Source organism: Fundulus heteroclitus, unplaced genomic scaffold, assembly GCF_011125445.2.
Source record: "Fundulus heteroclitus isolate FHET01 unplaced genomic scaffold, MU-UCD_Fhet_4.1 scaffold_159, whole genome shotgun sequence".
Classification (NCBI taxonomy): domain Eukaryota; kingdom Metazoa; phylum Chordata; class Actinopteri; order Cyprinodontiformes; family Fundulidae; genus Fundulus; species Fundulus heteroclitus.
The window spans coordinates 386,687-400,739 of NW_023396571.1; the positions used below are offsets into that span (position 1 = coordinate 386,687).

Genomic DNA, 14,053 nt, shown 5'->3' on the forward strand with positions numbered 1-14,053 from the left:
GGCATTACCGCGACGTCATTGTGTCAGGCTTCTCCGGGAAGTATGGTGGCAATTTGTCATAGTCTCCAGGACCAGGGGCAGGGGCACAGATGTGGCTGTTTTGGGCCTTATATACCCAGGAATACCCAGACCCACAGGAGAATTCCTCATTGTAGCAGTCAGCTTGATGGTGATACCTGTGGGGGAGTGATGTGGTCCGACCACCAGGCTGTTGGCTGGAGCGCGGGGCCGTATCTTCAACATGACCAGAAATGTACGAGGACAGTGAAGCGATATTACCAGAGGTAACAAAGTACTAATTCTGCGTTACCTCACTTAAGTAGAAATCTTAGTTATCTATCCTTTACTGAAGTAATTATCTTATTCTTATTCTAAACCATCATTGTTAAAAAATAAAACTATCCTGCTAAACTGCGCCAGCTGGACAGAGTTAATTTGATAGTGGTTGGAGGCGGTACTGCAGCAGGTTGTCAAAAAGAGAAGGTAGAGGAAGGACATAGCAGCTGGATGCAGCCTAGCATGAAAATGTCTGTAGCAGAGAATATGCAGAACGAGAGCAAAAATGTCCAGCCAAGCACCAACGGACCGGACTCTTGAAACTCCCTGTACACACCACTTAGATTAGTATTTGAACAATTTATTATCTTTACTTTTATAGTTTAAGTCATTTTAAAACTGGTATTTTTATACTTTTACTTGAGTAAAAAGCTTGAGTTGATACTCCAGCCTCAATAAAAGTGTTTTTAAACCCTAGTATCACACCTTCAACATGAGTAGTAACTGAAAACTTCTGGCGCCTCTGATTATAATCCCACTGAACAAGGTTTTCCATTTCATTCTGAAGTGTTTGCTGAGCGGAGAGATTCTCTGCTCAGCATCAAATTGTTTTAACCCTTATGGAGAGTGAATGGGTCCCAACAACCGTTATAAGGGCCAGAAAAATTCTGCAGAAAACAGGAAAATTTCAGCTCTGCATCAAATTTACTGGCAATAGAGCACTTTTTAACTGAGGCCCCCATGTTTTTTTTACAGTGTACCATCTGGATACGTGGAAAGAAAAGGTTATATTTTAAAACATGCTAAATCTTTTAGATGCCAGGGGCCGTATTCACAAGGACTCTCATTGTCTCTCAGAGAGCTGCTAGCTTAGCATTAACTTCCTGCCAAGGAGTTTTAGCTTCAGAGGAGTTTTAGTTCAAGGAACGTGACGCTGAGAGAAATGCATTGTGGGAGCTTTCGGGTGGCGGCAGTAAGCAGCAGGAGGAAACGCATTCGACTGATTTCCACTTGTGCTTCTTAATAGTGTGTGTCATTCCTAATTAGGCTGCGATGCTGGAGGAAAAAAAACGACTGCTCGTTGCTGGAATGTGCGGCTCCTGTCATGCTGCAATTACCAACAAATTAGTCTTTAGGCTGAGGGGCTCCTGCATGCGCTCACACACTCCTGACCCACTGGGTGTGAGCCTGTGTGTTTGTGTGTGTGTTAATTGGTTCATTCTGTGAGGAGTTAAAGTGTGAAAAAAAAACGTCACACACGTCAATCTGTGACCTGCAGCTGTTTGTTCTGCTGAACTAATGAGCCTGAAACTGATTGCTCTTTAAGATGTCCATCTGACAGGAACAGCTCAGAGGTCAGGAGGTAAAAGATAGACACAAGGAGCAAGAAGACAACATACGATCATACCTGGATGCAGGAATGTTCCAAAGAATACACCTTTACATTAAAAAGCTCATCTACATGGAGTTACCAACCAGCTGCAGCACCAGGTCTGCTGCTCTGTCTCATCATTTCTCCCCACGACTGGAAATGAAAGATCTCCTGTTCCAGAGAGGCTGGTGTCCAAACTGGTTCTGCTAAACATACCAGCACCATGAATCGTTCAATCATCAGAAGCCTAATCAGTCATTGGACATGCAGCTGAGCGCAGATACACAACCTGTCTGATATTAAATACACCTACAGCTGTCCTGTCTTAGCTCAGTTATTTCTATTTCTGGCACAGATCATTTTTATAATTTCTTCAGACTCAAATTTCCATCCATCTCCTCGGTTTTGGTAGAATCGTCCTTCAAACCGACGGACATGGGTCAGACGTTCTTGGTTTCCTTCCACAAGCTTCGCATAATAATAGTATTCTAGAATTTTGCCCCATTCTTCCAGACAGAACCACTAGAACTGGGTCAGGTTTGACTGTGTAGAACTAGTCAGCATTTGGAAACAAAAGCCTAGGATGAACCAGAGCCATGGAGCTGCGGTTTTCCCCCTGATGTCACCTCCTGCTGTGCGGCATTAAGCTGAAAACTTAGTTCTGCCGGACCTGATATTCTTTAGAGAGATCATTCCTCTCAGAAACCTTCCAGATGTTCCAGGATTCCAGCAGAAGCATCATTTGCATTTGAGTTTTGGTCCCTCTGACCTTCTTTACCGACATGATCCTCATCAGAAAGAAGTTTAACGACATCTAGTTCTCTCTTTTGTAATCAGATTACTTTCACTTACTCAGACTATTTTAACCCTAACCAGCCAGTGTGTTGCCTTCAGGGGTTGGAGTAAATGTTAACCTCCGTTTCTTGTCACATATGTCAGTGACCTCATACTGACAGAAGGTTTCAGGTCTCAAGGTGTGGAAATATTTCTGGTTTGGTGAAATTTGAGTATTTCTCGACTTGGCTGGGGACGGATGGAATTGGATGGTTGGAGCTGAAGCTTAGCTTTTCTCAGCTGTTCATGGTGAAATGCATCATTTATTGTTTCAAACTTCACTGTTCCTCATAAATCACAAACTTTTTATTTACTCTGTTTGAGAATATCAAGATGTTACAGAAAGATGTTTGGGGAAATAAACGGGTGAACAGGAGTGAAAAAAATACTTAGCGCTTGTTTCAGAATCGTGTTTTGCAGCCTTGGTTGTATAAACTGCAGCTCACCTGCTGCTCTGGCCGTTAGTCCAGATTTATTTCCACGATTCTTGATCAGTCAAACTGTTCCAGCATAGCTGCAGAACAGGCAGCTGCACAGAAATATGTGATGGAGTATTTCTCCTTCAAGACGGTGTCGTGTTTCAAGGAAAGAGGCTGAAGCTCCTTTCTTAAACCCAAGCAGCGCTTATTAAGGCGTCAGGAAATAAAGACTCCTTGCTCCGTTGGCAGCTTTAATGTTTTCCAGGTCATGTTTAGAAAGTTTCTGTGTTATTTAGGAGAAAGAGGTAAAGAAGACTTTCAGAGGGAACAGGAGGAAGGCTGTCTGCTTTCCTCCTGTTTTAACCCAAGAAGCGCGGTGCTGAAGACTCTGCGATTGTTCGATGACAAACAGCACCAAAGATGAGAATCAATCATCAGCCCTGAACGCACCACCACCTGCTGCAGAACCCCACAGGAGGAGGATGGATCACTCACTGGGCTCAGGACAGAACCGAGGCAAATATTAAGCTACACATGCTCACACTAACACACACACAGACACGTCTGAAGGAATGAAGTCTGGGCCCAGTTCTACGGCCGTTAGAACATTTTCAGATCCCTGTAAAATTAACATGAAACGTTTCTGAAAAACAGAAAAAGTTGGTCTCTTTTCTCTGCAATCTGAATTAAAATACCTGTCCATTTCACAGGTGTTTGACTCAAAAAAGGTTTTTTTTTTTTTTTTGCTAAACTGAGACTGAGATGATGTGTTTTTTCTCCCACTTATTTGACTGATCTGTAGTCTGTGCCCCTCACGACAAGTTTGAACAAAACATCCATCTAATAAGACATAACTGCAGCTTTGAGCTTTCAGAGGATTTCACCTTTATATTTCAGCATAAATCTCAAAAATATTCTGCAGTTTGGGCTTGAAAACAGAAAGCAGTTTGCAGAAATCCTCTGCCGGAGAACCTGAGATTGAATCATTGACAGCCTTCAGTCTGAGGCGTTTAAGGAAGTTTTTCTAGTCCACAAAACAGAAGATTCATTCTGTCAGGTTTGATATTTTCAGATAAAGAGCAGATTCCTTGTATTCTGTTTGCAAGTTTCAATCATAATTTTTTCCATCTTTATGTTGATTTTTAAAACTTTCCATATGCCTGATTTTTACTAGTAAAATGATGGTTTAATTATCTTCATTTTTGTTTCTGTGTTTTTCTGTATAAGATGAGAATGTCTCAGTAAAACCTGATAAAATCAGGACGAGGGAAAAGGTAATCACATGTTTAAGGCAGACCTGAAGCTTGTTTAATTCCACACTGAAACATGGAAGCGTGATGATTTACTGGCAGACAGATCGCTGCTCCGTTCTGTCAACCATGTTTCTGACTCATAAATATAGAGATTTTATCCAAATGCAGTCAGTGAGGAACAACCAAAAAACACTCTGTTGTGTTTCTGTAAATTATCATTGTATTTTATTTTTTTAAAAAGCATTGAAAAAGAGCAGATTTTTGGTTTTGGACCCTTACGGAACATTACAGTGATCTAAAGGCTGCTGGTCCGTTCGGGTTAGAGGAGCACCAAACATCGCCCTCGTGTTGACCAGTTGTGGTCGTCATCCGTTGGTCAGTGTCTCTGCAGACACAAACTGTGAGGCACTGCTCGGATTCATTCATGCATGTTTAAGAAAGGTTAGATTTGACTGTGGCATCGAGTTGACGGCCTTTTGTTGGACCGGCTGCAAATCCACTTTGAGTAAGAAAAGGAAAGTTGATCTGAGACCAAAGTCAAAAGGAAATAATCCTTTTTTCATGCAGTGAAAAAAAATTTTTTTTGCTTTACATATTTAATAATGTGTTCTTTTTTTGGGTTTCCTGTTTTCTTTTTTTTCTGTTATATTCTGGCCTTTTTTAGCTGCTGTGTGATTTCATTAAACCTCAGAGTGAGTTTGACTTCTGATCAATCATTTGTTAATCAGTCCTGGTGGATTTTATTTCACTCCATGTTTTCAGTTCCGAGTAAATTTCTCAGTGTGCAGCTCTCAGATTAAGCAGAACTAAAAACATAATTTAGATCTAAATATTCATGGCAGGATTCTGATGAGCAAAGATAGAAGCAACCCTTCATCAGTGAATGTCAGTTTAATATCTTAGACCATTGGTTGTTTTTAACTTTGCATTTTAACTAAATTGTATTGGATTAAAAATAGCTTTTTCAAAAAAAAAAAAAAAAAAAATCAGCTCAAGCTTAAAATCAGAAACTAAGCCAGAAATGTGGGAGTCCTCCTGGACCAAAAAAATCAAATCAAATACAGAATATTTCATTGTTAATGACTCTCAGATGTTCTGATTCTTTGCTAATCAGCCTGAAACAAGCTGATCCACAACCATCTGGACCAGAACCATGAGATCTGAATGCTCTGGTTCAAACTAGGTTTCATTCATTTGGAGTCCAAATATTTACCAGAACTGATTTTTCAGACAGAAGAAGCCGTCTTCAGCTTTTATCTCCAAGTCTTGTTTCAATTAATCAAAGCTCCACTTTTTCCCATTAGGGTTATTTTATTTTAATAATTTTAACAAATGTTTTTCATTTCTGCTCTTTATTTGGATAATTTTATTTCATTCAGGACTTTATCACATGAAGAATTGCTGCTTCACCTCAAGCTCTTTGGCTCCTCTTGTTGGATTGATCTGTATTAAATAATAATTTTATCTGAAACTCACTCCTGAAATTAGATAAAATTTGAAAATTCATCAGCACATCCATCCTCCTCTTCCTCACCCTGCAAACACTCCTCGTCCAGAAACCCTCAGACTAACTCAGCTCACAGTTTCTGTCATGAAATTTTCCAAAGTCTGCAGAGGATTGCGGCTCAGAAACCCAGAAACTATCAGCGGAACACTTTGGACTAATTCTGACTGATTTCTACAGGAGCAGAACAGGATGTGCTCACATGTTTATATTCTCCTGAATTTTCTCACATTCTTGTGAGGATTTGCTCGAAGTCAGAGTCAGACTTTCTTTAAAGGGAGCAACCAGGATCCACATTTATGAATTTTTCGTTTTTTTTTGTTTTCCTTTTTTGTTTTTGATCTGCTGAAAATTTCGGGTACAGAAATCGGTTTATCTGCTCACAACCTGGATCCATTTTAAACAGATTTAAATTGACAAAATTGGAGAGATTTATTGGAAAGACTCTTTTCTTGCTGTCTGTGAAATGTGACACCAGCATTAGCTGAACCTTTTCTTTGATAAAGTTATGACATAAATCTGAATAATTCCAGTCTCTGGCTTTGTTTTGAAAAACAATAATCATTAAAATGATTTACTCAAACGAATTTAAAGCTGTGAAGGAAAGTATGCTTGTAAATTGCTGAGGATGCTGTCGAAGTTTAAATTGCAATTTAAATGAGAACAAGCGATTTAATCTTCATGTGTTTCACAATCCGGAATTCAACACTGAAAATTGATCGCTGAGGTTTGACTTTGATTATGAAATTTCTTCAGGATAAAAACTACAAATATTTCCGACCCTAAATAAAACCATAAAGCTGTCTCAAACGGATGGATGCGCTGACTTCATCAGCCCGGCGATGGATCTGCTCTGACTCCAAGCGCCGCTGAAAGCCGCATTGATTTATTGGAGCGAAGCGACCCTCAGAGAGCCGCTTCGGGTCAGAGCAGCAGCGCACAAGTTTGAAGGAAAAACTTCTTGTTTTAGACTGAACTTTAAATTTTGACCTCATATTTATGGTATTTGTTCTCACTTCCAACGTTCAAGTTGTGATTTAAAAAGCATAATAACGATGCAATTGAAATAATTCTCAGTTAGTCTCTGTTCTTCTCTTAAATGTATATTTCCCGTTGTAAATAAACAGATAAAGCAATTTCTTCCATCAGTAATTTCTATTTTTATTTTTAAAAAACTTTTCAGTTTATTGGCACAACGTTGTAGCAGTTTTTGAGACTTATCTTAATATTTTTAAATGTTCCCGGAGATGGAAGCCGGCGCGGGTGGCGCTCTTTACGAGCAGAGTTTGCGCAGCAGGAACCGCTCATTAAATGTCTGTAAGTGAGCTAAACTGTGTTTCGATCTTTAAATATCATCTGTTAGTTATTGAAAAAGCAGCGGAGGAAGCGGGCAGCTGCTGGACTGGAGTACCGCGGACAGAAGTAGGAAGGCGGCGTGAGGAAGCGGCTGCACAGCGCGGAAAGTCATTACTGCGGCTTCTGGAATTGATGGAGAGGAGAGTTTGAGGTTGAATTTGTTTTTTGGATTCTAATCACTTCTCTTATTAATGTTGTGATAATAATAAAACTAAAGGCGTTTAATGTGAGTTTATCTGTAAAGTTTTCCCTCGAATCTCGATCCGCTGTTAGATTTAAAAAGCTCATATCTCCATTGTCAGAGTCGGGTTTGACTTGAACTCTGTTTTGTTCATTAAGCGGATCCTCCACTGTTTTCACCTGCATGCTGCATTTTCTAATTTCAGCTGCACGGCGCGGGGACGTGTTTTACCTCTGGGCCGCTGTGTTGGCGTCCAAAATCCCTGCGCCCTGCATCCAGGAGCGGACCGGGGTCATGCCGGTGGGGAGCGGCTCCTCCTTCATGGTCAGGCCCCCCCGGGGGAGGCTGTCCTGGATGGAGAACATCAGAATGTCCTTCTGGGAGCTTTTTATTCACCAGAAACAGGATGAAGAATAATCCTCCCTGTACCAGCCGCTCAAAGAAGCCAGAGGACCACCTGGATTAAGGTGGAGAAAATAGGAGTGATGAGGACAAGGGGAGGAGGAGGAGGGAGGAGGCGCAACTGCGAGCGTCCCCAAAGTGCCGAGTACTGATCCAGAAAAGAGCCGCTGATTCCTCTGGGCTTCACCGGGCTTGGTTTAGATCCCAGCCGCGGGTTGGAGAGAGGAGCACGGAGCGAGGAGAGCCGTAAAGAGGGTCCGGTGAGCCGGGGCGCACGAAGCCGGGATCAGAAAGAGGAGCAGCCACGGATCGAGAGGAAAGGAAAAGTGGAATAAAAAACGAGGCAGCGCTTCAAAAAGGGAGTAAAATGAAATGATTAGCAAACAAGAGGGAGGGACGGGCCGTTGAAGGCTGCTTCTCCCGGGGGAACAGGGGGATTGGGCAGCGAGAAATCTGCCCTCCCTCCCCGGCTCTTTATGGCTCCTCCGTCCCGGCGGAGAACTCATTCTTTCGGGCTCCACTGCTCCGCCAGTCCCGGGGGACTCGCGTAGAGCCGGAGGGGGCGGGGACGCGACCATACAAGGAATGCTCATTTGAATACGGGCCACGCCCCTGGCGTCTGATTGGCTGTATCCTCTGATTGCGTCGCTGTCCTTTTTAAAGCGCGCTGGAGGAATGGGATTCCTGGCGGTGGGCAGCGCACGCTGCAAAAAAAAGTCACCATGTGACGGCTGAGGGCCACCTGAGGATGGAGGAGCCCGGAGGATGGAGGACCAGGAGGATGGAGGAGCCCGGAGGATGGAGGAGCAGGAGGATGGAGGAGCAGGAGGATGGAGGAGCAGGAGGATGGAGGAGCCCAGCATCAAGCAGCAGCAGGAGACGCTCATAGAGGAGCCACACCTCCGGCTTTTGGTCCTGATCCACTTCTTTCAGCCTGCTTCATCACAGCGCTGCTCAACTTTTCTCTATTGAAATGCTTCACTTCACACACAACATAGATTTAGTTCATGTCAAATAAAACTTCCAAAGGTTCCACTGAAAATAACAGAAAACTGCATTTCATCAAGAATATTGTGTAAGTCGTACTTGGCCGTGACTTTTGACCATTTTAGTATTAAATGACTGCCCTGCATACTTTACTTCTTGTAGAATTCCCCCAATTAAGCCGAAACTCCACAGCAGCACTGATTAAATATTTATCCTCCTTCAGCCCACAGCCTTCCTCCTGGGGGGGGGGGGGGGGGGGGGCTAGATGATAATGAAGAGGACGACAGGCCTAATTACAAACTCAACAGGTTCATCGATCATAAATTAAATCTTCCTACAGGTGTTTATTCCCATCATTTTATGGATAAGGGGCTTTTCCTTTATATTTTGGTATTTTTAGGGTTTAATTCCTAAATCCCTTTAATTCCACAACCTGAAGACATTCTGAAGACCCTAAAAGATGTACCCGCTAGTCAAACAGTAGCATTTAGGAAGAAATAATCGCCTTAAAGACAGAACCTACCACATGGAACTGTTGGGGGGGACAACGGGAAATGTTCAATTCAATTCAATTTTATTTATATAGCGCCAAATCATGAAACATGTCATCTCAAGGCACTTTACAAAGTCAAGTTCAATCATATTATTCCCAAAAACAAAAGATTTCCTACCATAACAACCACTACAACAACGTCCCTTTGTTGTTGCTGTTGTTAAATATGCCTTCTTCAAGAACTCTTATCACAGGTTGTGGATCATTTCAGAAACAAAGGTTATTTTCTGTAGCTCCATCATACCAATCAGAGCCTTATGTAAGTAGCTGCCCCCCCCCCCCCCCCCCATGCACCCCCTCCCCCACTGGTTACCTTACTACCTCATGAGACCATATGGAGGTTTAAAAATTCAGACCAGCTACCAGGACAGGTCTTAGCAGAACCTTTATGGTGACCCAAACTGTAATCTTATTTATAACACATGAGACTTTGCTCTGCAGCGCCTACTACAGACCTGGGGCGCCTCTTAGTGGATGGAAGGAGGAACTGCTATTGGATCAATTGGCTGCCGTTTGGACATTTTGAATGAAATTAAATCTGATCATGTTTGGCACTTTTATGTCCTCATAACTAAAACTTAAATCGCACAGGTGATAATGAAATAAAAGCTGATGAAATAAAGATGGTGTTGTGATCAAAACTAAAAACCACAGTAAAGAAACGACCCCAAAATGTCTCAAAAAAAATCTTCCTTGCGAAAAGTATTCGGCCAGCTTGAACTATTCGACCTTTTACCACATTTCAGGCTTCAAACATAAAAATATAAAACTATTTTTTTGTGAAGAATTAACAATTGAGACACAATCATCAAGTGGAACGAAATTTATTGGGTATTTCAAACTTTTTTAACAAATAAAAAACGGAAAAATTGGGCGCACAAAATCATTCAGCCCCCTTGAGTTAATACTTTGTAGCGCCACCTGTTGCTGCGATTACAGCTCCAATAGCTTGGGGTATGTCTATCAGTTTTGCACATCGAGAGACGGAAATCTTTGCCCATTCCTCCTTGCAAAACAGCTGGAGATCAGTGAGGTTGGATGGAGAGCGTTTGTGAACCGCAGTTTTCAGTTCTTTCCCCAGATTCCCGATTGGATTCAGGTCTGGACTTTGACTTGGCCATTCTAACACCTGGATATGTTTATTTGTGAACCATTCCATTGTAGATTTAGCTTTATGTTTTGGATCATTTTCTTGTTGGAAGATAAATCTCCATCCCAGTCTCAGGTCTTTTGCAGACTCCAACAGGTTTTTTTCCAGAAGGGTCCTGTATTTGTTTGTCTCTCTTGTTGTGTCTCTACTGTGTTTTCTCTAACTCCCAGTCGGTCGAAGCAGATGACCGTTCATACTGAGCCTAAGATAAGATAAGATAGCCTTTATTGATCTCACAGTGGAGAAATTCACTTGTCACACATCGGCTTAACAAACAAAAGAAGGTGCCAAAAGGAGGAAAAGGTGCATAAGGTATAAGGTATATACAATATGTCCACATATATACAGTGTATCAAAAAAATAAAAGTACAAGCGAAATAAAGCAGATATTTAGGATTACTTAGGTACATTCAGGTGGCTTATATACAAATGGATTGACATTGTACATTGTTATAAAAATATTGTTCTGAAGTCACTATGGTCTCACACCACTCGGACATGGGAGGCCTGCAGACATGATGGCTGTGTATAAGATCCACTGTTTGCTTATTGCAAGGCCAAATGTTGCTCAATTACTGTGTGGGATGATTGTTGTCTGGGATAGACTGTCTTTGTTTTGTCTCATGCCAAGGCCACTGTGCAGTATTAGGGGGAGCCGAAAAAGCAAAAAAGAGACAGGGCAGACGCAGACTGCAGCGGGACTGTGGGGTGCGATTACTTTCCATCTAAGTGATCTCTGCTCAGTTTCTCAATAAAAGTGCTGAAACTTCATCACTGCCGTCTCTTCATTTAGTAAAGATGGGAACTCAGTGATTATTGTTTAGAATTCCCATAACATTTGCCATTAACAAACAGAATCTCCGACCGACGAGCCGGGGAGTCCGGGGACAGGAGTAGCTTTGGTCGGCCCAGATAAGTTATTCGGCCTCTAGTACCCCGAAGGTTGATGGGATGTGGAGGAGCTCCTGGTCTTGGAGCGTCTCCGTGGCGTCGGCGCGAGGAACCAAACCTTTCTTTCATGAGACGGTAAGATAATTATTTTCCTTTTTTTTTTAAAAATGCAATTGCTTAGAAAAGCTTGCAAGCTTTTAAAATTTAAACCCCATTTAAAGATTTAAAATAAAGATTCAGAATAAAACTGTAAACCTAAAAGGTAGTAATAAGTAAAAGCCGGTAGAAATAATGAATTATATTTAATCCAAATTCACAATACAGAACAGTGGCCAAGGTTTTAACATTAAACTACATTAAATTCAATAAAAATTTAATAAAATACATTTTAAGCTGAAATACGGGTTTCAACAATTTTCACCTGGGGAACAGAAGACCGGGCTGAGCAATTTGTAGCTGGTCAATGGAAGTCATCTTGTCAAGGTTGGACAGAGGCTGCCCACTAGTGTAGAGGGTGAAAGCGACAGGAATGCTTAAGTTCCTGACTTCTATGTAGACGTATGTATATTTGACAAGAGATCTCGCCCATTATGCCCAAAGGGTCATCTGATGTGAGGCCTTTCATTTTTGGTCGACCTTGCGGAGGACAAATAAAAAATAATAAAAATAATAAATAAAAAGTCTGGAAGCAGAGTAGTCAGCATAATGGGTCAAAGGCAGGGTTACCAGCGTCAAGCCTTGCCCCAGGGTGAGACATTCGATTTCATGCTGGAAAAGTAGGGGCCCGGAAGCATGATATGCATAAATGATTGGATTAAACATGCAGACTTCCCACATAGGGGTTAATTTAATATTGCAGTACTGCTACTAAATAATAAAAAACAAAAAAAAAGAAGAGCGAAAATTTAATAAAATTAATAAGAAAAGGAAACGGAACTAAAAGGGCATTGCACCGGGGAAGCGTTTACATGGGGACCGACTAGAGGCACTTCCGTTATAGATAAAAGTGTTCTGAACTGCTAATAGTGATGTATGACTTTCAGAAATGCATAAGCGTCCAGGTGTCTGCGAGAGAAAGAGTTGTATCCTTGCGGGGGTGAAGTGTAGATCCGCGTGTGGACGAAACATTCGGGGGTCGTAGCCAGCGCACGCTCTCTCTCTTTTTTTTAACTTAGCGGAAACTTAACACGTTGAAAATACATCTTTCGGCATTGGCATACGTTTTTAAAAAATATGAAAAACACAGATCTGAGTAAGATAGTGAAAAAGGGCCGGCCTGCGTGTGTTTGTTTGTCTGAATGTCATCGTTTTTACGTAACTGTATGTATGTATGTATCGTGTGTAACTAAACATTCGTCTGTGTGAATTAATTCAGTTAAAATTATAAATATCATGGTTTAAAAAATTTTCATTTGTTTATGGAGACTGCAGCTCCCTAATTCAAATGCATTTTAAGCATGAACTACGTTAACTAAAAGCCAAAGAAAGAAAAAGAGAGACTTCAATAACAGAAAGTTTGTTTTTTCCCCACATTAAATATCCGACCCAAATTAAATTGATACATGGAGAGATTAACATGGCTTGAACGAAAATATTTCAGTTTTGTTAGAAAATTGGAACTGCCAATAAGCCGTAAATAAAGCTTGTTGAGTTTACTGTTTTACAAAATTAGGCAGAGATCCCATCACTTGTTTTGTAGCCCTAAAGTAATATAAAATTACTGAGATCTTACTGCTTGTAACAATAATGATTCATCACAAACCAGTCCATTTGAAAGAAGTTTAGCTATACATGATATTTGATTTAAACAGATGTAAAAAAAAAAAAAAGTGCTTTGGCTTTGAACAAAACTATGGAACTAAATATGAATTGCTTTCCTAAGGGTTTGCTATTCATTTAGTTTATTTCTTTTTTACTTAGAATTTGAATCAGCTAAAGGGCCATTTTGAGAATATCAGAAGGCCACATTAAACGCGTCATCAGTTACAAAATCATCCTATGTTATCCAGTTATGCTAATGTAACATAGTTAAATTGGTTCAGGTTAAATGCTGCTAAAATGCACCATCTGCTGGTAAACAGGGTACTGCATTCACCCTAGGAAGAGCGGGGTATTATGGGTAATCCTCAGAGCCATGAGGATCACTGACGAGGTAACGTGTCTCTGCTATGCGGTGAAGAAATATTATTTATGCACTTTATATGTTTATGGGTTTTCGTTTTGCATATTATTGAAATCTGTTTAATCCGGGTTACGCTAGATTTGCTATCATATCGTTTTTGTTGTGTTTTACAAATGTTTAGTTTGTGAGAAAGTGTGGCGGGGATTTCTCACAGTAACATTATGGCTCCTCTTTGCAGGAACTTGTTTTATGCCAGAGATTGACCTTACCTTGATGCCGCTTATGTGTAATGCAGATGGAGAATTAAAGAAAACCAGCTGAAGCCAGCTTGAGCTCCTTGTCATTTATTACCACACCAAAAGAAGCCACCAGAACCACATAGACCACATTGGTGCCGTGACTCGTCCAGAACTACATCGGACCAGGCTGGTGACTTCTGATCTTCACGTCGCTGGGGCTCCACTGTGCCGCCATCTGGGTCTTCAACCATAGCCTAAGTAGCACATCTGAGTGTGTTATAAATCCTTGTGAAAGGATATTTCTTTTGAATGCTTTTGGACTTTTGTCAAAATGAGTTTCAGTAATTTAGGACAATCAAACATGACTCCACTCTGTCGGGGTAGAGGTAGAGGGTTCTTTAACACCCCTGTTCCATTGGTAATAAAGTATTGGGTGGGGCATTATTTGATGTAAATACTGAAAATGACTCATTTGTGACTGGGGAAGCTGTTACACCCAGTAGTCAGACCTGTC

General features: G+C 41.2%; 1 protein-coding gene across 5 annotated transcripts in view; it reads right to left on the bottom strand.

Moving 5' to 3' along the window:
* The window catches only part of LOC105918713 (transcription factor COE3), a 166,264-nt gene extending 158,148 nt beyond the window's left edge, over positions 1–8,116 (bottom strand). For 3 of the 5 annotated variants that reach the window (XM_036129346.1, XM_012853854.3, XM_012853853.3), the window contains exon 1: positions 7,427–7,560. In XM_036129346.1, coding sequence (XP_035985239.1) covers positions 7,427–7,560 — 134 coding nt within the window. Of the gene's footprint in view, positions 1–7,426 lie in introns of all 5 variants that reach the window. The other 2 variants (XM_036129345.1, XM_021311314.2) reach the window with 2 other exon arrangements.
* Positions 8,117–14,053: the final 5,937 nt, after the last annotated feature.